Raw genomic sequence first — 23,780 nt, 5'->3', positions numbered from 1 at the left:
CCCTCTGGATAAAATAATGGATGTTGTCATTGTTTTCCTGTTAAATTGTAACTGTTAAAATTCAAGTGATTATTTGAGGAACACACTAAATCTGATAATGAAATTGTACCTCCATAAGCACCTGCAGCATTTGCTTCTTTCAAGGCCAGACTTCACCTCCAGAAGCAATCCATCCAAGCTGGGTAATTCCGTAGAAAAACTAAGCAGAGGCCTAAGGTACCTCCCAGGAAACATTATACTTTGAACACAGGCATTCTATTTTGCTATCCTTTTAAATCCCACTAAAACTATTGTAAAGGGATTTCCCCTCCCTCCTAATGCATTGTTTGAAATATGAGTGAAAGTGAGAAGGAGCTAGGAAATGGGACTTCCTCATCTATCCTAGGCCAAAGTGTAGAACACATCCCCCATCTCCTATGCTCTGTTACTCTCTGGCACCATGCTGAGCATTGCCTGATCCCTTAACTGACTTTATTTATTTTTTAAAGATTTTATTTATTCATGAGAGACACAGAGAAGAAGAGAGACAGGCAGAGGGAGAAGCAGGCTCCCATCAGGGACCCCATGTGGGACTCAGTCCTGGGACCCTGGGATCATGTCCTGAGCTGAAGGCAGATGCTCAACCACTGAGCCACCCAGGCAACTGACTTTAAAGGGATTTTTAAAGGCAAAAATCCTCAGAAATGGTAAGGAAAGAGGAGATGACAACATTTTGGAACCTGAAAAATGGACAGGTGTCTCATGGCTTAATAGAACCTACAACAGTATGTAAGGTACAAGTAAGCAAAGAATTGCCACAGCTGAATGATAGAACCCTCAAAAGGTCTAGAAATTGATGTTCAAGGTATCTTTGAAAATGAGGTAGAGGGAAAATAAAAGAAGATTGGTTGAAAGCTTTTGAGAAGAAGATACTGCTTTTCTTACCAGACAGAAACAGGAGATCTGGCTTGAGAAGGTAAGACTGAAGATCCTTCAGGAACAACTGAAGGCCAGGGATACCACAAAACACTTGGATGCTCAAGAGCACATGAGCACAGTATAGACCTCATAGCCCACCCTACTCCACCCTGCTGTCTTCTCCCATTGGTTCCTCAGATGATGGGACCCACACCTTTATTCTCTATCCAGAAAATATGAAAAATTTTCTCTGGGAGATCTGACCAGCCCAAGAAGAAAGAATTAAATATCCCAGCATCTAGAGTTCTCCAACAGCCCAACTAGATCACCCTTCAATGAAGCTCCAACTTGACAAGCTCCATCCACTGCCTAGAACTTCCCATTGACTGTTATCCTTAGCTATTAAATCTTGTCCTACTGTGAATAGGACTGACATGTATAGCCAACAAAATTCCAAAGTTGACAGTCACTATGTAAAGCAAAAGATCAGAAGTCAAATGACTTTGAACTTCATAAGAACACCATCTTCAAAATATTTGTAAAAATTCCCGACCTAAAATCAGATACCTAGCCAAACTATGAATCTAGTGTGAGGTAGAATTAGGCATATATAGACAATCAAGTTTAAAACAATTTATCTTCCAGGCATCCTTTCTCTAGAAGCTATTACAATATGTTATGGCTGGGACTAAGGTCAAGTGAGTGAGGTGCTTTCTTGTCTTGGGTGCAAAATTTAAAAGGCACCAGAAAAATTAGTGATTAGGATAATGAGAATTTTAATGCAATATTAAGAAAAATAAAAATTAGTGCAAAATAAATCCATGATGAATGAAACATAAGAATGTAAAATAAAGATAGGACCCAACAGGACTGTGATTGTGGTGAGGAGAATGAGGCCAAGTCCCACAAGTGCAGGTATGGGTTCTGCTTTTTTAAACATTCTGGTATTTTGTTGGTGATGCAAGTCAATTCTACTTTACGTGAGAGAGGACTGTGAATACAAGGAGGTGAGCATCATTCAAGATCACTTTGGAGGCTAGTTATCACGATAACAAAAGTTATGATTTTATTGGGTGGAAAGGGGGGTATAGGAGTATTATATTTCTGGTGGGCTGGTGGTAGAAATAGGAAACCCTTATCTTCCATGGTGGGTAGTCAGTAGATAATACTACCAACCAGGAGAACCAAGAAGTAATGTTAGCATGTTATTAAAAGATATGGGGATAAATACTTAAAAAAAAAAAAAGATAAAAGATTTGACCGTGATTCCTTCTGGGGAAAGAGTAGTGGAAAGGAGCAAGGCAGGGGGCCGGGCAGGGACTGCTAATTGTCTTAATGTTGTAGAACTAGTTGACTCTTTAAGTTGTGTGCATATAAGACTAATAAAAAATTATAAGTAAATCCGTTTTTGGCATCTCAAATAAAAGTCTCTGAAGTACTCATCATGGGGAAGGCAGAAGTTTATTGGACTTCATCACATGATGCTATATGATTCAGTATTATTTTCACTTTGGGTTACACGTGGAGGTGGGTGCTAGAATTGCCTCAGTGTGAGGGCTTCTAACAATCTTCCTGGGCTTGTACATTTTCCAGGGGAGATAGCTGCTCCATCTCATGTGACCCTCACAACTACATGGCAAAGCATAAGATATCCCCAGGTCAAGGATACTTGCAGTTGAGGGAAACTGAGGCTCAGAAAGGGAGTTACCAGTCAAAACTAATCGTTCCACAGTTAGTAAGTAGCATTGAGGTAGACTGGATACCAGATCCTTCCAGTGAGACCAGTTTTCACACCAGGAAACCGGCATTACCTCCCATACTGTTGCTGCTTTTTGGTGTCCTCTCATTAGATTCCCATATTTGCTGTTTAGTTCTCACTGGTCCTGCAGCATTACCATTCCACGTTGGTGGGGCAGCTCTTCCCTGACGTGTGTGGAGGGCCCACCATCTCTCTGGCTGTAGTAACTAAACATTCCATGCTTAAGGCCAGACTTTTCTGCTTCAACCACCCCATTGCTCTTGCTCTTGCCTTTTCTGGGCTGACCTACAGGTCCATCTAGGCAGCCTGGGGCTGGCCTTCAAATGCCCCAAAGGGTCATCCATTACTAAATTTGCAGGGACTGGGGAATTACTTCTGGTTTGAGAAAAAGGGAATTTTCTCCCTGCTCACAAACTGAGTCCCACTTCAAAGGCTCTGTCTGTCTTCAGGAGGGGCCTTTGCACCTGCCTCTCCCCGCCTACACACAAGATGTGGCCCTGCTTCTTGAAACGTAGATAGATAGGATCATGTATATGACTGGGAATGTCCTGTGCTTCGGCCTTTCCCACATTGCTCAAAGCTTACTTGTTTCACCCCGGAAATTGGACAGCCTTATCACTCAAACCAGCATAATCATTCAAATATGTATTCCTCAAATACATATTTACACGTCTTATCTTTTATTACTTACATGCCTAGGTGGGTTCTGGGGCTCAAAACTGATTAAGACAAAGTGCTCCTTCAGTGGGCCTATTTGGTAAACTATTTTCTTCCCTCAAAATGTGGCTATGTGGCTGGGCTAGATTCTGTTTCCAAAAGATCAGGCTTCACCAAGGGGAAGGTACTTACCTTTGTGCATGGTGCTAGTGATGGACCAAGAATGTGTCTGACCAAGTGCCTCTGTAGGTTGGGGGATAGTAAGTAAAGCTCAGAGAACAGGAAACAGCTAAAGGAATGTTGCTAGAATCTACAAAGGCCATCATTTCCAGGAGGTCCCTCCTCTAGGCATTATATCAGCAACAGAACTTTGACTACAGCTGGGGCCTGTTTTCTTCTTCAATCTTTGTACTTGCTTTCCTCCCCCTCACTTGTTTTATCCCAGAAATAACTTGAAGGAACAAAGTCCTTCCATAAAACATCCTTTGCTTCTCACTAATCAGACCTGACTAACTAGAGTGTATGATCATCCAAGACTCTGGTTTGAGTTGTCTAGGAAAGGGGCCAGCTTTTGGCCTAAGGTCCTCCTTTGTTCATGTTCACTGTGATGCTTCCTCTTCTCCGGTTTGACCCCAGATCTAAGGGTTAGCCAGGAAACCTGCTTTCTTGTAAAGTTTGAGGGGGTAAGATTTTCAGGACAGTTGCCCCCCTCTTGTTTTGGGGAAATGAATCTTCAGGGGCTTTCCTCCAGGAATGGTGATTTGAGAAGTGGGGCTTGCTGAAGGATCTAGGTCTGCAGGGAGTTATAAACTTGCCTGTTTTTCTACTTTGAGTCCTGAGAAGAGTCTGAGTGGTTCCCAATTGCTCCTAACTCCCCATCCCTGAATGACCCCTCTAGGACATCAGAGTTAGGATTCATAGTGATGATGCATGGGCTCAGGATGCGTGGGCTTTAGGGTCAAGCAGATCAGGATTTAAATTCTGCCTGACTCCACCATATTCTAATACCATCTCTTAGCAGGCCCCGAGCCTCCTATTGGACCCGGTGTTCTCCTCCCCTGAGTTAGGAGTGGTCTCTGCAGAGGACCTTGTTTCCTGGTGCTCTTCTGCATGCTGATCCTCAAGCAATCTTGAGTCTAACCCTTCTTATGCTATGTGCCTGATACTGTGATAAGCACTTTGAGCATTGTTTTATATAATTCTCAAAATGGCAGTGTGAATTACGATTCTGACACCAGTTATGATGTATTTTTTTCCCACACCACCAAGCAAAGCTCTTACACCAGCTAGATATCTTACAACTTAACTGTGACATTATCTACCTAGAGATAGTGTTGGATCCCACAGATTCAGGGCTCAGTCACACAATGGCCCCCTTACTTTGGGTGCCAATTGTGAGTCCAAATTTTCACTTGTGCTCCTAACTGGCTATAGATTGGAGGTTCCAAAATCCCTTCCTTGAGTTCAGTTAATTTGCTAGAGCATTCACAGAACTCAAGAGAGACATTTTACTTGCTAGATCATCAGTTTATTATAAAAGAACACCTGGAACAGCCAGGTGGAAGAGATGCATAGGGCAAGGTGTGGGCAAAGGGGATAGAACTTCCATGATCTCTCCAAGTCTTCTAAGCCACTCTCCCCAATTTCTATGTGTTCACCAACCTGGAGGCTCTCCAAAACCTGTCCTTTTTGTTTTTATAGAGGCCTTATTATGTAGGCATGATTGATTAAACCATTGACCATTGGTGCTTGAACTGAATTCCCAGACCCTTTCCCCTCCTTGAAGGAGAGGGGGTAGGGCTGAAAGGTCTAACCCGCCATCACTTGATTGGTTTCTTGACAACGAGCCCACTTTTTCCCCATGTTTTTATTTAAATCCTAGTTAGTTAACATACATGGTAAAATCGATTTCAGGTGTAGAATTTAGTGATTCATCACTTACATATAATACCCAGTGCTCAACACAAGTGCCCTCCTTAATACTCATCACTCATATAGCCCATCCCCCACCTGCCTCCCTCTATCAACTGTTCTCTATAGTTGAGTCTATTATTGTTTGCTTCCCCCTTTCTTTTTCCCCCTTCCCCTATGTTCATTTGTTTTGTTTCTTAAATTCCACATATGAGTGAAATCATATGGTATTTGTCTTTCTCTGACTGACTTATTTTGCTTAGCATAATACCCTTTAGCTCCATCCATGTCATTGCAAATGGGAAGATTTTATTCTTTTTAATGGCTGAGTAATATCATATATATATATATCATATCTTCTTTATCCATTCATCAGTTGATGGATATTTGGGCTCTTTCTGTAATTTGGCTATTGCTGATAATGTTATAAATATCAAGGTGTTACGTGCCCCTTTGAATTAGTATTTTTGTACCCTTTGGATAAATAGCTAGTAGTGCAATTGCTGGGTAATAGAGTAGCTCTATTTTTAACTTTTTGAGTTAAAAATATTGTTTTCCATAGTGGCTGCATCAGTTTGCATTCCCACCCACAGTGTAAGAGGATTCCCCTTTCTCCACATCCTCACCAACATCTGTTGTTTCCTGTGTTGTTAATTTTAGCCATTCTGACAGGTGTGAAGTGGTATCTCATTGTGGTTTTGATTGGTATTTCCCTAATGACAAGTGATATTGAACCTCTTTTTCATGTTTCTGTTAGCCATCTGTATGTCTTCTTTGGAAAAATGTCTGTTCATGTTTTCTGCTCATTAACTGAATTATTTATTTTTTGGGTGTTGAGTTTGGTAAGTTCTTTAGACTTTGGATACTAATTCTTTATCAGATATGTCACTGCAACCAGCCCTTTCTCAAAGTGACCTAGGGGCTTTGGGAAAGTCAGCTCTTTAACATGTCAAAAGGCACCTTTTTGGCTTTCATCACTTAGGAAATTCCATGGGTTATAGGGGCTCTGTGGCAGGAAAGAGGATAAAGACTGAATGTGTATGTCTTACTATAAATCACATATCACAGAAGTTAATGTAATCATTCCTGTTTTATAGCTGAGACTGAGTTCACTGAGATAACTTGTACAAAATCACACAAATTTTAAAAGGCAGGTCAGGCCCATTGGAACCCAGGTCTTTAAGGCTTAAAAGACAACACAGCATGCCAGGAGAGAGTAAAGGTGTTGGGGGCAGGCCCCTGAGCTCAGTGTGCCTACATTCCAACTGTAGGACCTCATGTCCACTAAGCTTTCTCAGCTTCACCCTCCTCATCTGTCGAATAAAGAGAAATATGCTGCAGGAGAGCTCTGAGAATGAAGTGAATTGGTATTTGTAAGATGCCTGTCACATGGCATTGAGAAGTGCTGGATTTCCCACCCTCCTCTCATCACCCCAACTTCTAGCCCAGGCTCTGTCATCTTCCCACCACATCATGCTGTTCCCAGCCCAGTATGGGAAATTGGGCAGGAACACAAATAAATATGATAGAAGAGAGAAAGCAGTAAGTACTATAGGAGCAGACAAGCTTTGTGAGGATGACCAAGGAGCACTTTGTGGAGACAGCAATATTAAATCCAGACCTGAAATGTTCAACAGATTTCAAGAGATAGAAAATGGATGAGAAGTCCCTGAGATTCCACATTCGAGTAACTAGACAGGGCCGGGGTTAGAGGGTGATGGACATGTAAGTACCTCATAGACCAAAGGGCTGCACTGTGTGTGAAATAGTGTTATTCAGGCCATGCTAGGTTCTAGACTAGGCTGGGCCACAGTACTTAGGCTCACACTCTAGGCTGAAATTGAACTTGGAGCACTACCCCCACGGAGCTTCCCACTGCCATCTGGTGGTCATCAGGAGCCCAGGCCCCAGCTGGAGGGGCTGACAGTAGAGCAGCCTCATCAAGGCAATCCCCCTTTGAGTGTGGCAAAGCCTGTGAGCAACCCTATTTCCACCCCCTGGAAAAGTTGGCATGAGAGAGAAAGGCCCAATATCTTGTCTTCAGCAAGTCAGACCAGCTGGGATTCTATTTTTAACCAGTACTGTTGTAGTTGACAGCTTGGAACGCCTTCTCCCTCCTTTTCTTCCTGCGTGTCCTGCCTCTTGCAGCCCAGGGCCCTGTAGAAAGGATGGATGGGAGCAGCCTCAGCACTGGTAAACAGAAGACCACTCTCCTTTCTCACTGTCCTCCACTCTACTCAGACTTTGTCCAGCCCAGTTAGCGGGTGGAGTTAGAGGTGGTACTGGCTGTGAGCTTAACGAGGGTTAAATTTCAGGGATTTTCACTACACAGGCAACTTCCAAGGTCCTAGCAATTTTGTATCTGTAGTTTTGTAGTCTTTTTCATAAAAAAAAAAAAAGGCACCCAATTTTATAAGCTCCAGGCCCCATAAAACTTGGGTCTGCCTCCTGATGAGTATGGCTTTTTTCCCAACTCCAGCTCTGTGTCTACTTCAATTGGATTTTCTTTTCCTGTCATGTTCTAATTTATTGTATGACCTTGAACAGCTTTATTTCCTGCTCTCTCAGTCTCAGTTTTCCCATCCTACAAGATGAAATATCAAGAAAGCCTCCCAACATATCATACTTCTGAATATCCAAGTATGTTCCTTGGTGAGGTCATCTGTTCTTGCTTGTCATTATGTGTGGGGAGGGGTGATGTTGCTGTCTCTGCCTCTTTCTGGAGCTGGATCTGAGTTACAGTCAAAAGGGGGTTAGGCTCTGGGACTCCTCCTATTCGGATCCAGCATTTGCCTCCCCCCTTTGTTGCTGGCCAGTAAAGATGATTCCATGGGGCAGAAGCTTGGCCAGATTCTGACACCAGAGAAGAGTGCATTAAAGAGGCCCCACTCTTTAGCTTCTGTATAGCTATCATGATCTGAACCCTGGTGTTGCAAACTGAGTCTTTTTATACAGTGCTTCCTCTTATCATTTCAATAAAATTTTAGTATCTATTAATATAGCAATGACACTATTTCAGGAGAATGTGCTGAGGAATCGTGATGAATCATGGATATCTGACTTCCCACCCCCATCCCCATCCCCAGCTACTGTGTATGACCCTGGCCTTTACGTGGGTCCAGGATGACAACCCAGGAGAATACCCAATCCCCATTGAGCCTCAGACTGTGGGCTTTTTGGCAGGAGGTCATGCACAAGAGTGAGCAGCGAAAAGAGAGACCTGACTGGGAAGAGTCTACAAAATCCTGCGCCCCTCACCTGCCCCCCAGAAAAAGTCCAGAAAGGAAGTTCAGGAAGGAAGCCAAGTCATTTTTATTTCTTGAGTTTGGGTGAGGGATGAGGGGCAGGGCCATACTATTTAACTGGAAACGAATTAAGGGCCTTTTCAGTGCAAAATAGGCTGTTGGTCAGGGAGGTGTGAGATTAGGCTAGTTAATATTTTCAGTGCTGAAATGGGGAAGGGCACTGTGAGGTCAAACTGGGGGCACTCTGGAGCATCTCAGGAGTCAGTACTGTGCCAGGCTCCAGAGCCCTAAAGAATCAGTGCCATTACTATGTGTATATGAGAGGCAGCCCAGATTCTCTTAGAGTTTCCACTATGTATGGATAGTCCACTGCTAGGGATGCTGTGTGTGTGTGTCTAAGGTCAGGGCCATGTTTCCATGTGCCAGGCTCAGTTCCCTATCAACAGTGTGCTTTATTTCCTGTGTGGGAGTCTGGTTTGTTTCTTTTGTGTCAAGTAAGCCACTTGTGTATATGTGTGTGTTTGTGTGTGCTTTGGGATTAGTCCATGCTTTGGGGTGTAGTCTCCTTTGTCAGTGGATCTACCTCTCTTGTGTGTCTGGGTGGGTCCCTGCCTGTAGGAATGGGTGTGTCCCGTCTCAGCCTCCACTCTCCCCCTACCCCTCAGCCAGGCCCTAGCGTGCTGATGGTGGTGTAGCTCAGTCTGGACAGTGAAGCAATGGAAGGGGTGGGAGGGTCCTCGTCTGGAAGGGGCCGGGGGCGAGCTCGTGGAGGCCTGGGGCAGCAGCGGGCACACGTCTCAAGGCAGGCCTGGCGGAAGCGACGGTGCATGAAGCAGTAGACCAGGGGGTTGACGCAGGCTGAGGCGTAGCTCAGCAAGTGGATGAAAGAGATTGGCGCTCCTGAAAGTGCGCGGTGTGCACCAGAGCTGTCGAAGGCACGCCACGTGTTGGCACTATACAGTGGCAACCAACACAGGAAAAAAAGCACGACGATCACCAGCAGCATCCGCACCACGCGCTTCTTGGCCAACAGCTTGGCCTGGTAGGGCCGGGGGCCACCTCCGGGCCCAGGAGTGGGCGCGGTCAGCGCGGACAGCTCCAGGGTCTGACGCGAGCGCGGAAGCTGCACGTAGCAGCCGTCGCCGTCCTCGCCAGCCAGCCCGCCCTCCGGCCGGCAACTCCCATTGGGGGGGGCAGGACCTGAGCACAGAGCCGGGGGGTCAGAGCCGGCTGCGTCCTCTCCGCCCCCAACCCCCCCCCCCCCCCCCCCCGCTCCTTTCTGGTCCACCCACTCTGGGCCCCGCCCCTTCCCAAGGCTGGATCTCACCCACCTGGTCCCGCCCCACCCCGCAGCCCTCCTTGGCTTCGGACTCGGCTTTCGCTGTCGCTGTCCTCGTCGAAGCGAAGCCCTAAGTAGAGCTCGCGGGAGATGAGCCCGTAGGCCACAGCCATAACCACGCCTGGGACGAAGAACAAAAGCAGGAGCAGCAGTACCGACCTGGAGACAGAGCAGATCACACCTATGATCACAGATGGAGGAAGAGCCAGGGCTTGTTTCTAGCGCTGGGGACCAGGCCCCTGAGGAGGAAGTGGTTTTTTGGCGTGCGGCTGGAAAGGGCTGGAGAACTGGGGAGCAGCCCCACATGGGAATTCCAGGGTGGTGGGTGCGGAAAGGGAATTGGAGGAAGATTCTGGGGAATGGGAGTAAACCCCTGATGGAGATGGAGAAAGGAATTCCCAGGAATAGGTAATGGGCACCCTCACCAGGTTTGGCGGACACGCGCACTGGGCCAACGATGCACGCACTGCAGCGCCCGGGCCCCTCCTGCGGGCTGTACGGCGGTGTACACCGGGTAGGGCACCATGAGCAGTCCAGAGAGCATCCAAGTGGCGATGATCACACGAGCCGCATGGGAACGCGTCTGCCACACGCGTGCTTGTAGCGGCCGGCAGATGGCGCTGTATCGCTCCAGGGCGATGGCCACAAGGCTTAGTGTGGACACACTCACAGACACCCCTAAACAAGGGAAGAGGAAGGGGTCACCTAGGAAACTTGTATTACACACTCAACCAGTGTGATTTTCTCAGGCCCCACTGGGAAAGATCCCCATGTACGCCAAGGACTTTAGGATAGGAGGCGGGGGGGGGGGGGGGTGTCTCACCTACCCATGAGGTAGGAAACTGCCTTACAGACGACTGTGCCAAAGATGAACGTGCCCATGAGATTGGGCAGGAGGGTGAAGGGCATGCAAGCCACAGCCAGCAGGAGGTCGCTGACTGCCAGTGAGAGCAGGAAGGCGTTGGTGACAGTCCTCAGCCGGCGACTCAGTCCCAGGACCACGATGATGAGCACATTTCCTCCAACACTCATCAGAAAGATCACTGCATAAAGGGTGACCCTAATGGCCAGCTCCAATTCTGGGTAGGAAAAGGAAGAGGTGGCAGCAGGGAGTCTGGGTCCCACTCAGCCAGACCCTCCAAGCCCACTCATTCCCCACCTCTACTACCCAGCCAGATCCCTCTGCATCCCAGGAGCACCTCCTCCCACGCAGTGGATGGTGAACTTGACTCCTTCAGGCTGCTAACCCATTGAGGCTTAGGGAAATTGGCTTGCCTCCTCCTCTTCTTGAGAAAGTCTGTCTCTTTTCAAGCTTTGTTCCTAATTCTTGTTTCTCTTTACAGCTAAACTTCTTGAAAGGGCTATTTACATCTTCTCATTCACCCCTCAGTCCATGACAGTCCAGTGCCCTATCTATCTCCTCCATCACCATTTGGACATTTCTCCCCAAGATCATGAAGCTTTAACTGCCAAATCCAAAGTTCTCTTCTCAGACTGTTCTACTTGTTCCCCCTGTAGCATTTGACACTGTTGACCACCCCATTACCTTTTGAAACACAGGTGAGGTCATGTCCTACTTGTCTAAAACAACAACAACAACAACAACAACAACAACAACAACCCCTTTACCTGCTCTGTTCTGTCTGCAACCCTCTGCATGTTTTCCATATTCTCTGCCAACTGTCCTCTTCCACCTCCCTCCTCCTCTTGCAATGCACCCACTTAAGCCACTGGATGACTCAGTTTCTTGAAGGCTTCAAGCATGCTCATGCCTTCCCCCCCTTGCTAACATTGATTTCTCAGCCTGGAATGTTCTTTCACCAGCCCCACTAATACCCTCCCCCCATCACAAACTTGTTTCCTGTATCTGGTAAATTCTTAATCACCACTGCCCTCCAAGATTCAGATTAACTGCCCCCCCTTTTGTAAGGCTTTTCTAGACACCTCATTTGGAGCTAATCTCCTCTTCCTCTGACCCATGCATGTTCCTTACATATCTATTAGAATGCTTTTTCTTTTCTGCCTTGTATTTTAATTATCTCCAAACATTCATTCTCACTCAACAAACATTTACAGAGGACTCCCTTTGTGCTAGGCGCTGGGGACAAAGAGATGAACATGACAAATTCTCTGCCATGTGAAAGCTCACAGCGTAGAGGGAAACTTGGATATATAAACAGATAATTGCCACACAGTGTGATAAGGAGTGAAGTTGAGGATTATACAAAGTGCTGTAGGAGCTCACAGGAGGAACACTAGTGTTGCTGGGCGAGACAGAGGGCTGACCCCATTCATTTGTGTCATTGTCTATTGGGGGATGGATTCGTCTTTGGGTCTCTATATCACAGCCAGGCAGATCAAAGGAAAATTGAATTGAATTAAACTGGTCTCAGTCACCCAAACCACGGCCTCAGCATGAGGAAGACCAGAGCTTGAAGGGAGAGAGGGCAAGGACAGAGCCTTCAAGGTTGTGGGGGACGGAAGGGCCCAGAGGGGCAACCCCCTTCTGCAGTCCCATACATTGACTTTTGCCTTAGGCTCTGAATTTAACTGTTTTCATAACAATAACCAATTTATTTGAAATGGGTGTAGGCATCTAGTGAATGCTATTTACAAGAGATTCCTGAACAGAACCCAGCAGAAACATTACTTGCTCAGATCACACAGCCAAGTAAGGTGCTGCTGAATCAGAATGGCAGCCCAGTCTCCAGATCTCTAAAATGCTTTGCCTCCTACTACTTCCTCACCCCTCTGTCATTCATCATGCTGCCTCCTTCTCCCAATCAAATCTCCATCTCAGTGCCTCCTTCTGCCTCTCTGTACTCCAGGGTGGCATTGCTCACTGTATTATGTTTAGCCCTCTATCTCCTCCACTGGACTGTGAGCTTCTTGACGACAGGGGCAAAGCCCATCTTGTTCTTCAGCTTATCCCTAGCATTTAGCATAATGCCCTGCCCATAAAACATGTGCCCATGTTCACACATGCTGGCTAATGAATTTTGAATGAATCTCTGTCACTTTCCACACAAATGCACCTGCTTTGTCCTTCCCCATTCTTGCTTCCCCTCTGTGCCTCTAAAGCTCCAGGATGCCCCCTTCTCTCTGCCTGCCTCTGTTTCTCTGGAGACACATGTCTCCCTCTCTGCAAGGAAGGCTTATGTGTAGCAAATTTGATGTGTGTGTGTGTGTGTGTGTGTGTGTGTGTGTAAATAAAGAACATCTAGGAGGGAGAGCTCTGTCAGAGAGGTCCTTGGACCCAGAAAAAGAGCTGGTAGTCTATCCTGCACATTTTGTGTCTCTTCTCCCCCCACCCTTTCCTTAATCTCTCTAGTTCTATCAATTTTTCTCAGATCCTCCTCTGCATGTCTCTTTTCAACTAGTTCTTTTTTCAAAAAAGTTTTATTTATTTATATGAGAGAGAGAGAGAGAATGGGGGAGGAGCAGAAGGAGAAGGAAAGAAAATCTCAAGCAGCCTGAGTAGGAAACCTGATGTGGGGCTTGATCCCAAGACCCTGAGATCATGACCTGAGCTGAAATCAAGAGCCGGCCCCGTAACCAACTGAGCAACCCAGGCACCCCTTTAACTAGTTTTGGAATCAATAACCACAATTCAAGTTGGTATAGCACTCTGAGTATGGAAAGCACATTTCTCATTCATTCATCCAACAGATGTATCCCATGTATATCCCTGAAGTTGGTGGAGCAAAGATGAAACTATGCCCACTTTTATGAAGTTCTCAATCTGCATGGGGACTCCAAAAAACTAGAGTCTCAGTAAAATTGCCCATCACTTTTTTGTTTTGCTGGGCATTCCCTTATTTCCAGCCACCACTATCTTTCCTAGTCTTTACTGTTGAACAGTTAGGAGATGTGAAAAAAAAAATCTTAGAGCTAGAAGTCTGGGGAGAGGGAGGGAAAGATGAAAAGGTAGATCACAGGGTTTTTAGGGCAGTGAAACTGTTCTGTATGGTACTAAGGTAGATAGATGTTATTATATATTTGTTAAAACCCATAGAATATATAACAAAAAGAATGAACCCTAATGTAAACTATGGAATTTCGCTAATAATATATCAATACTGGGTTATCAATTGTAACAAATGTATTGTATTAATATAAGATATTAAAAATAGGGGAATGAGTGTGTGTGTGTGAGAGAGAGAGAGACAGAGAACTTCCTGTGCTTTCCATTCATTTTTTTCTGTAAATCTGAAACTACTGTAAAAATAATCTATTAGTGGGTGCCTGGGTGACTCGGTCTGTTAAGCATCTGACTCTTGATTTCAGTTCAGGTCTTGATCTCAGGGTCATGAATTCAAGTCCTGTGGCTCCATGCTAGACATGGAACCTACTTAAGTAAGTAAGTAAATAAATACATAAATAAATAAATATCTATTCGTTTTCTCAAAAGTCACAAAAAAGCAACTGGAATGAAGATTTGTGTGTGTGTTTCTGTCTACGTGTATGCATCCGTGTGCATTTGTATGGTGCAACGGGAGTGATCACAGTGGCTTCAACAACTAGGAACTTTTTTTTTTTTAAATTTATGATAGTCACAGAGAGAGAGAGAGAGAGAGAGAGGCAGAGATACAGGCAGAGGGAGAAGCAGGCTCCATGCACTGGGAGTCCGATGTGGGATTCGATCCCGGGTCTCCAGGATCACGCCCTGGGCCAAAGGCAGGAGCTAAACCACTGCACCACCCAGGGATCCCCAACAACTAGGAACTTAATGTAGGGGTAGAAGAATGGGAGAGGCATTTTTTGAATATGAGTGCCTTGATTACCTGTGGGCATCATCCTGCTGAGCCAGGGAATTCAAAAGACTTTGGCAGTTCATTTCTGCTTCTGGGGTCTAGAGGATCTGCATTTGTTCTGTCCAGATGATGACAGAGAAGTATGAGCACAAAAACCCAGATAATGTGCCATAAAACAAAAATCAGTACTTTATAAGAAATAACACTGAAGCTGCTGATTCCTCAAATCCTACCTTCCACAGGTATACTGGATCCGGTCACTCATGAACACAGATGTCAAGGTAATGCTGTGGTGAGCGTGGATAGCATCCAACTGATTATGGGTAATAGCTGGGAAAATGGGGATATCTGAATGTTAATGGGCACTACCTGAGGGAGCAGGAATAGTATAGAAGGATGTATAGGCAATATCAGAGTGAAAATTGGATAAAACTAGTTTTTGAGATAATATCTGGGTGGGTGAGAGTAATGCTTATTTTTGTGGACAAGGTCTGAGGTGGGTAACAGCTATGTGTCTGTAGGCAATGCCTGATTGAGTGTGGGTTACATGTAGATTTAGATAATATCTGAGCAAGTGCTGTAACATTTGTTCCAATTTTAGTATAGGTGCTGCTGAAGTGAGCAAGAGCAATTGTAACATCTGAGTGAGCAGAGGTAGTATCTGTAGATATGTTTGTGGATAACATCTCATTTTGTAGATAACAGCTTTCAGGAAACATGGATTACATTCAGAGGTCTGAATGTAATTGGGGGAATATCTAAGTGATGATGGTAGTAGCTGAGAAAGCAGAAGTAATATCCAAGTATGTGTGGGCTATGTTTAAGTGGGTATGGACGTGAGATGTTAACATGTTAAGGTGTTAAGTGAGATACTAATATGACTGAGTAAAATAACTGAGTACCTGAGCGAACACAGGTAATATTTGAGTCTTTGTGGAATATCTGAACATATGAGGGTAACATCTATGATTTTATGAGTAATATCTGGAAAAGGTTGCTTAAGTGAGCACGGGCAATATCTATGTGTGGATAATAAAATGAAAGCAAGTGTGTTTGATGGATGACTGACATCTAAATGTCTGTGGGCAATGTTAAAGTAACTGTGGGTGACAGCTGCTGTTCTGTGGATAGCATCCAAGTGAACATTAGCACTCAGGTCTGTGTGGATAACATATAAGACTAATGTGGGTAACATCCACATTTCTACTGGTAACACTGGAGTGAGCCTGGCTAACATGCATCTGTGGGGGTAATATCCGAGTGAGTGGCTAAGGGTCTTCGTGGGTAACTGCCTGGGTAACATACAGTTCTGTGTAGACGACAACATCCAGATGAGGAAGGGCAATTCTTGCACCTGTGCTCTGAATCACTTCATGTTCTGCTTTCTCAGGGTCCCCTGCTCTGATGACTATCCCTGCTCTCTGCTACACCTTCAGCCTCTCTCTCTCGGCCCATTCTTCATCAACATTTTAAAAAGACTCGTGCCTTTACTGTGTACACACACACACACACACACACACACACACACACAAAGACAATTCCCTTACTACACACAACATTCCTCAACTCCGTGCTATTTCTAGACACTATCCTATTTCTTCCAGAAGTCTTGTCTACATACCTGGTTCACTTCTCATAATCCCCTTCCCCACTGTCCCAAACCTCAACCTACTATAAGTCAGGCCTTAACACCCATTACTCCTCCTTGTTAGGACTTCCTCCTTACTGGATCTGAAGGATGCTGTTCTGTCCGTATTGACTTACGTCAGCAGCATTTGACATCATGTATCCCACCCTGCTTGAACTCTTTTCCTTGCCTTCTTATCTCTTTGATGGCTTCGTCATGAACTCTCCTTCCTTTGCCTTTTCATCAATCTCCTGGGCAGCCCGGGTGGCTCAGCGGTTTAGTGCCACCTTTGGCCCAGGGTCTGATCCTGGAGACCTGGGATCAAGTCCCACGTCAGACTCCCTGCATGGAGCCTGCTTCTCCCTCTGCCTGTGTCTCTGCCTCTCTCTCTCTCTCTCTCTCTCTCTCTCTCTCTGTGTCTCTCATGAATAAATAAATAAAATCTTGAAAAAAAATATCAATTTCCTTTGGGGTTCTGCCCCAGGACCTCTTTTCTTTTTATCCTATATAATCTTTGTATGATTTTATCTATTCCCGTGGCTTCCATTAACTCCTGTAGGCAAAGACATTTTAAATCTGTATTTTCAGCTGATACCTCTCCCCTAAGATCCTGACCAGATTCAACAGTTCACTGGTTAACCACACCTGGGCATCTCACCAGCATTTAAACTCAGTGGGTTCCAAGCTGAATTTATAATCTTCTCCTTCAAACTTGTTTCTGTTCCTTTGTTTTCTTCATGATATAGCACCAACATTAATCTATTTGTCCAAGCCAGAGACCTAGATGTCATCCCCTGACCTCTTCCTCCCTCTCCATTTCCAATGAATCACCAAATTCTGTTGATTCCTTCCAGAAGTGCTTCTCAAATCCACCCACTTCTCTCCATCCCCACTGTGAATACCTTAGTCTAAGCCCCCATCATCTTTCACCAGAGTAATATAGTAGCCTTCTAAAGTGTCCCCCCAGCCCCCACTTTCATTTTTTAAAAAGATTTTTATTAATTTATTCATGAGAGACAGAGAAAGAGAGGCAGAGACACAGGCAGAGAGAGGCAGGCTCCATGCAGGGAGTCCGATACAGGATTCGATCCTAGGACTCCAGGATCACGCCCTGGGTTGAAGGCAGGCGATTAACCACTGAGCCACCCAGGCGTCCCAAGCCCCCACCTTTCCTATCTTGTACTCCAGTCCATCCTCTACACTATAGAACTAATCCTGGCTGTACTGTGGAGCCTTTCAGTAGTTGCCATTACCCTCATAATAAAAAATCCACACTCCTGGGGTACCTTGGCAACTCAGTGGGTTAAGTATCTGCTTTCAGTTCAGGTCATGATCCCAGGGTCTTGGGATTGAGCCCCAGGTTGGTAGCACTGGCTCCCTACTCAGAGGGGAGTCTGCTTCTCCCTCTCCCTTTGCTCCTCCCCCTGGCTCGTGCTCATTCTCTCAAATAAATAAATAAAATCTTTAAAAAAAAATCCCCACTCCTTAGCCTGGTCTATGAGGCTCTTCATAAACCCTCTAGACCATAAACTCTGGTCTTCATCCCGAGTGCTCATTTTCCCTCTCTTATACTGTATGTTTCAGGCACTCAGAAACTGACACAGCGAACGAAAGTGCCATAGATTTAAACTTTGGGCACTTAATCATATTGTTCCTCGGCTTAGAATGCTGGTTTTTTATTTATTTTATTTTATTTTATTTTATTTTATTTTATTTTATTTTATGCCATTCCTGCCCCTTCACTTGTTTGGCTTTCCTTCATCTTTTTAATTTTTATTCAGTTACTTCTCAGGAGGCTGACTTCAAGACCGAGCTCCCAGGTTCACCTCGTCTATGAAGTTCTTGGTTTCCATCTCCTTTGGATGCCCACAATTCAGACCCTCTCCTGGGACTTCTCACGTTGTTATTTTCTCACTGGTTTGTCTCCCTTTGCACTTGACTGTGGACAGAAGAGGGTCTAGACTGGGTCTGTTTCATCCCTATGTCCCCAGCACTTGCTCAACTACAACAGCAGGTGTTCAGGAGACATTTAAGGAAAGAAAAGGTTTAGGAAGGGAAAACATATATTGTGAGCTGGGTTATCAACAAAATGCGGCTGTTGGCCCGTGGGAGGAGTGAAAGTCATTTTGGGGACTGAGTAAGTGGAACCACTGGGGGTGGGGAAGAGATGGTGGCACAATGGATAGGAGATGAAGGGCCAAGCCAGGCTGTAAGAAGATGAGACCTAAAGAGAGGCAGGTTGGAGAGGGGCCTTGGAAGGGCCTGGGAGACAGAAGAGAGAGGGGACAGAGTCTTGATTAGAATTCCACCTTGGGAGGCTGGAGGATTTGAGGAGTGAAATGGAGACAGGCAGCTCTAGGGAGCAGCCCCCCATGTCCAGCCTAACTCAGGTTTGAGGCTCTCTTCTGGTGAGGCTGGGGGTTGGGGTGGGGGACACAGGAGATTATAACTGACTTCCCATTTAAGCCTTCCAGAGTGCTCCCTCCCTCCTCCAACCCTCTTCTTTCCCCAGTCTTGCCTTCTTTTCTTTTCTTTCCTTCCCCATTGTGGCTCTGTGAACTGGATTTAAAAGGAAGAGAGACCTGGAGGGAAGAGGAGGTCCTTGCCCCCTGACCGTCTGTGCCTAGAAGGGGGCTCTGTGTTGGGTGCGGCCGGGAGCCCCGGGTGTGAGGGGGCTCCCATCAGGTGGTGTGAAGCTGTGATGGAGTTTTTAATGAGCTGGGGAGGGCACGGGCGGGGGGGTGGGGGGGGGCAGAAGTGTCGGGGGGGCTGTTTGGGGACCGAGGGAGTACTGAGGGGATGGTGTAGGCGTCCGGGGAGGCAGTGGGGGCCTCTACCGGTGTGGGGTGCAGCGAGAAGGAGCTGGCGGAGGGGGTTTAGGGGGGCACCCACCTCGTGTCCCGGCTCCGCGGAGGCGAGGCGGCTCGCAGCTGAGATTGCCCGCACCGCTGCTGTTGAGGAGGGCGCCCCCCGCGCGGCACAGGGAAGCCCCCGGCCCGGCTCCGGACCCCTGCGCGCTCCGGTTCAGCTTTAGCAGCTCCATGGCCCCGGCCCAGCCACCGCCTCCCTCCGCTCGGCCGGGCGGGCTCCCGCTGCGGCTCCACCTGCTCGCGCCGCGGCTCGGGCGGAGGCTCCCGCCCCGCCTGGTCCCCGCCCCCAGCCCTGGCCCCTGCCCCGCCGCTCCTCCTCTGCGCGCCCCGCCTAGGCTCGCCTCCCCGCCGGGCTCGGCCGCCGCGGTCCCGCCAGGTGACTCCCCGCCCCCCTCCCACGCTCGGGACTCGCGCTCCCCGCCCCCCGATGGCCTTCAGGCTCGCCCCCTCCCCGGGCTCCCCGGTTTTCTCCTAGAGATTTCCTTCCCGCCCACTCCCCTTCGCCACCGTCCCTCGGTGGAATTCTTGGGAGTGTGCGTGTGTGTGCGTGTGTGTGCGTGTGTGTGCGTGCGTGTGTGTGTGCGCGCGTGTATGGGCGAGGGTAGCGGTGGGGGTTACGGGTGGATGGAGGGGTGGCGGAGAGGGAGGTGCGGGGGGGGGAGAGGGTAAGAGGAGTTAGGGCGCGGCTGCCGTGGGATCCGGCATTTCCCCCTGGTGGGTCAGGGGACGTGGAGGTGGCACTTAACACGGTGGCATCAGCCGCGGGTTACTGTCCTGTGCCGCAGTGGCCCCAGTGACCGTGACACTATCGCTCTCATAGTTCCCTGAATCTCTTCGCAAGGGGCTGGGGCGGCCCCTGCATCTGCCCCTGCATCTGCCCCCACACCCTCCGCCTCCTATCTTGGGGCGCAACACCCAGGCTCCCAAGGAACCCTCCGCCCCGGGGCAAGGACGCCGGCGGGGCGGGGTGTGTGCGGGGGTGTTGGCGGGCAGCACTTGTCCTCGGGCAATCTTGGCTCGCAAAAAGGCTGCGCGGAGGAAGAGTCTGACTTGGGGGTCAGGGCCGCCTGGGTAGCAGTGAGAACAGCTTAGAATGAACGGGGGAGGGGGGGCGCTGATGGTGGGGCTTGGTTCCAATCCCGGCCCAGCCCTGGGCACAAGAGGAAAGGGGGCGGCTGGCTCTCATGGTCTCCAGGCAGCGCCCACCCTCGCCCACCCTCACCGACACACTGGCCCTCCCTGTTTGCTCCCAGTGCAGGTGGAGCAGCCATGGGGGGGAGGGTCAGGTTCCCAGGAGAGGGGACCGGAAAGGGGCCAGATCCCTGGGATGCAGCGGGAGCAAAGCTTAAGGGGACAAACACAAGCCTGAGGTGGTGGGCTCAGTTCCTCTGGCAGGACCTGCCTCCACTATATTTCAGCCGTGCTGGCCCTCCATTCTTCATTCCAAGGAAACTCCAATATGACCTTGAAATTCCACTCATGGGCTCCCAGCAGTATCTGTTGGAGGTGGGGGCACCGGTCAAAGAGCAGATTAGACTGTGGATGAGGTCTGAGTTTCTGGGGAATTCAGAGAGCCCTATCCAGTCTATATTTTGGAGAGGACCTGTTCCAGCTAGCACGGAGTTTATAAGGAGGATTTAAGCCTGAGGCGGGTGGGGATGTTGTCACCTGTCTCCCCCCCACTCCCCTCCTCCTGGCACTGGTTGCCTTCCCCATCAGAGTGCCCTGGACCAGAAGAGCCTGATTTGCTGTTTGTTCAGCTCCAGCACAGGTGGCACCTCAGATAACCTGCTGGACTTTTCCCACATTGGATGACGGCAGGGTGTGGGGGCGGGGAGTAAAGGAAATGTAGGAGGGAGAGAGGAGTGGAAATAGGAGGAGATGGGCATTCACTTATTCAGCAAAGCATGTGCCAACTATAGGGCTGTTTACTAGCTGTCTCTTACATTCTGTGCCCGAGTAGCTCCAGCTCTCCTGGGGAGAAAGTGACAGGTAAGCCAACCATTATGACATATGGTTGGATGTACATCTGCGAAGATGCACCAGTCAGAAATTTAGGAATCAGCCTGGCTGCCTTACTCCCTTATGCTCCACCGGAGCAGAGGCTATGACAAAAAGCCCAGACTCCTCTCCAAATGTGAGGGATTTTATTCTGCAGCTGCAGAGAGTGCTTCGGGAAGTCAGCTTGCACCTTCCAGCCCCTGTGGGAGTTGGCTGAGCCGAGGAAAAGCCTGTTCAGGCGAGGTCATGTTCCCTTCCTGAAGCATCCTGCATCCAGTGACTGCTCAGCTTAGTGCCTCAAGGGTCTGACCTAGGCCATTGTGGGGACTGAGCCACTGCTCCTCTTCTCCCTTCACCCGGTCCTTCTTTCATCCTTGCTCTTGCACAGGTGTTGACTCCAAGAGCACTCCTTAGTAAACATCCTCCACAGTAATCTCTGTCTTAGACTCTGCTTCCTGGGGAACATAACTGCCTCCCTCCCGTAGTCAATCAATCATGAAGTCCTGTTGATTTTAGCCACTGAGTGTTCCTTGAATCCATCTGCTTATATCTGCGCTGACACTATCCCATTGCTTCTTGCACTGCTTTCCTAGCTTCTTCAGTGGTCCACCACATTTACAGATGCCTCCTTACATCCATCCTCCACCTTATAGCCAGAGTGATATGTGCAGAACACAAATCTGATTGTGCCACTCTTCTGACCTTTGCCTTGGGGATAGAGAAAATCTTTTCACAGTCTCTGAAGGCTGTGTGATCTGGCTCCTCTTGACCTCTCTAACCACCTTATTTCAAGTCCCTATGCATCTTGTTCTCTCCCCTGTAGACACACTGGCCTTTCTTGAGTCCATTTTTTTTTGAGTTTATGTCTGCCAGTTATATGACTTTTACACATGGTCTCTAAAAACTTTCCTTCCTTATCTAATTAACTCCTGCTCATCTTTCTCATCTCAGCTCAAGGTATCAGAATTTCTCAGGGATGTTTTTCCTGGCTTCCCCTCCTGTGGTAGGTGGAATTATGAAATGGCACCAAAGGATTTTCACTTTTGTATAATCTTCTTCCCTAGAGTGTGGGTAGAATCTGTAAATATGATGAGATGCTACTTCCATGATTATGTTATATGACAAAAGAGATTTTGCGGATGTAATTAATGTTACTAATCAGTTGACCTCAAGGTAAAGAGATTATCCAAGTCATCCTAGCCAAATCACAAGAATTTACTCTGATATGCAGCAAAAGAGGAGGTCAGAGAGATTTGAAGAAGAATTCACACACTGTTGCTGGTTTGAAAATGGAGGGGGCCACTCTGGCAAGGAATGCAAGGGACTGTGGCTGGCTTGATGAAGGAGCAGGGTGCAGAGCAGGTACCTGAGAGTGGCCTCTAGCTGAGAGCAGCCTCTGGCTGACAGCCAGCCAGAAAATAGGCACTTTAGTCTTACAACCACAGGGAACAAGATTCTGCTAATGACAAAAATGAGCTTAGAAAAGGGTATCCCCCCACCAATCCCTGAGCCTCCAGAAAAGAATTTCATCTGGTTGACACTTTGACTTCAGCCTGGTGATGCCCTGAGCAGAGGATCCTCAGCCATACTCTACCAGACTTCTGGCCCACATGTCTGCAACCTAATGAATGGATGTTGTTTTAAGCTTCCAGATTCATGGTAATTTGCTATAGTCGCAATAGAAAACTAACACATTTGCAAGCGATGCAAGGAAGAAGTGGAAGCACTGGAAATTTGTTAGGATTTAGAAAGACTTGGAGTAACTGCTATGGCAGCTGAGATGGAGGGCACCATAAGGGGTGGGACCAGTTGATAGTCCATGACATAACTCAGGTGACATATAACAGCAGTTTCAATGAAGCTTCAAAGCTTCAGTTTAAAGTCATGAAAGTAGTGGATAATATGGACCCAGGAGCTACTTAGGATGTAGGCAGAATTTAGAGGATGCTTCCATGTGGAGGGTGAAGGAGAAGGATGCCACTTAACACGCATAAGTTTTCTGGTAACTGGATAGGAATTGTTTGATGATCACCTACTCTGTTCAAAGCACATTAGTTTTAATCCTCACCAAGCACTGTACATTTAAGTACAATATGACTGATCACTATTTTAGCTGAAAAAAACTGTGGCTTTAAGAGAGTTCAGGAAATTTGCCCAAAGCCACAAAATTACTAGGTGAAAAAGTTACAATTCAAAGCCAGGGATTTGGGGCATTGGAATTCAGGTGCTCATACTATGATGCTTCTAAGAATGAGCAAAAGTTTTACTGAGTTTCTCTGACTACCTTCTTTCTCTCATTTTACACAATATTTTTTTCCAATGTTTTTGGGCTCGTAAAATCTCTCATGTCCTCTCCCCACCCCTCCATGCTCATATACCATCCTTCACTCACAATAAATAACCCGGTCCTCCCACTTCACAGAGAAAATAGTAACTATCAGACAGCAACTCCCACCAGCGAATCTGTTCCATTTTGGACATGGTAAGTTTCAGATGCTTATTAGACATCTAAGTAGGAATTCCAGTAGGAAGCTGAATATACAGGTTGCATAGGAAATAATGCAAACCATAGAATTAATGATAGTGTGTTAATCCCTCGGCCGAAGCATAGATTTGTAACCCCCTCTGCTCCCCTCTGCTCCCCTCTGAAATTGGCCTTTGGTGAGGGATTCAGGGCTTTCCCCATATCTTCTCCCCCACCTTAATCGAGGGGTGCTTTT

General features: G+C 47.2%; 1 protein-coding gene across 3 annotated transcripts; it reads right to left on the bottom strand.

Moving 5' to 3' along the window:
• Window positions 1-8,512: 8,512 nt before the first annotated feature.
• On the bottom strand, window positions 8,513-19,232 carry CCKBR (cholecystokinin B receptor). Of its 3 annotated transcripts, XM_038568884.1 has the most exons (7): window positions 19,082-19,218; window positions 18,016-18,128; window positions 14,593-14,680; window positions 10,636-10,887; window positions 10,234-10,486; window positions 9,801-9,967; window positions 8,513-9,669 (listed from the first exon to the last, which is right to left on the bottom strand). In XM_038568884.1, the coding sequence occupies exons 3-7, from the start codon at window positions 14,603-14,605 to the stop codon at window positions 9,131-9,133; spliced, it is 1,224 nt and encodes a 407-aa protein (XP_038424812.1). In that variant the 5' UTR covers window positions 14,606-14,680; window positions 18,016-18,128; window positions 19,082-19,218; the 3' UTR covers window positions 8,513-9,130. The 3 variants fall into 3 exon arrangements, with proteins under 3 accessions (XP_038424812.1, XP_038424811.1, XP_038424810.1); XM_038568883.1 differs by lacking the exon at window positions 18,016-18,128 and having other exon boundaries at window positions 19,082-19,221; XM_038568882.1 differs by lacking the exons at window positions 14,593-14,680; window positions 18,016-18,128 and having other exon boundaries at window positions 19,082-19,232.
• Between the last annotated feature and the right edge of the window lie 4,548 nt (window positions 19,233-23,780).

Source organism: Canis lupus, chromosome 21 (genome assembly GCF_011100685.1).
Source record: "Canis lupus familiaris isolate Mischka breed German Shepherd chromosome 21, alternate assembly UU_Cfam_GSD_1.0, whole genome shotgun sequence".
In the NCBI taxonomy this organism is placed as follows: Eukaryota; Metazoa; Chordata; class Mammalia; order Carnivora; family Canidae; genus Canis; species Canis lupus.
Note: the sequence above shows the minus strand (reverse complement) of the source record. Positions and strands in the feature narration are given on the sequence as shown.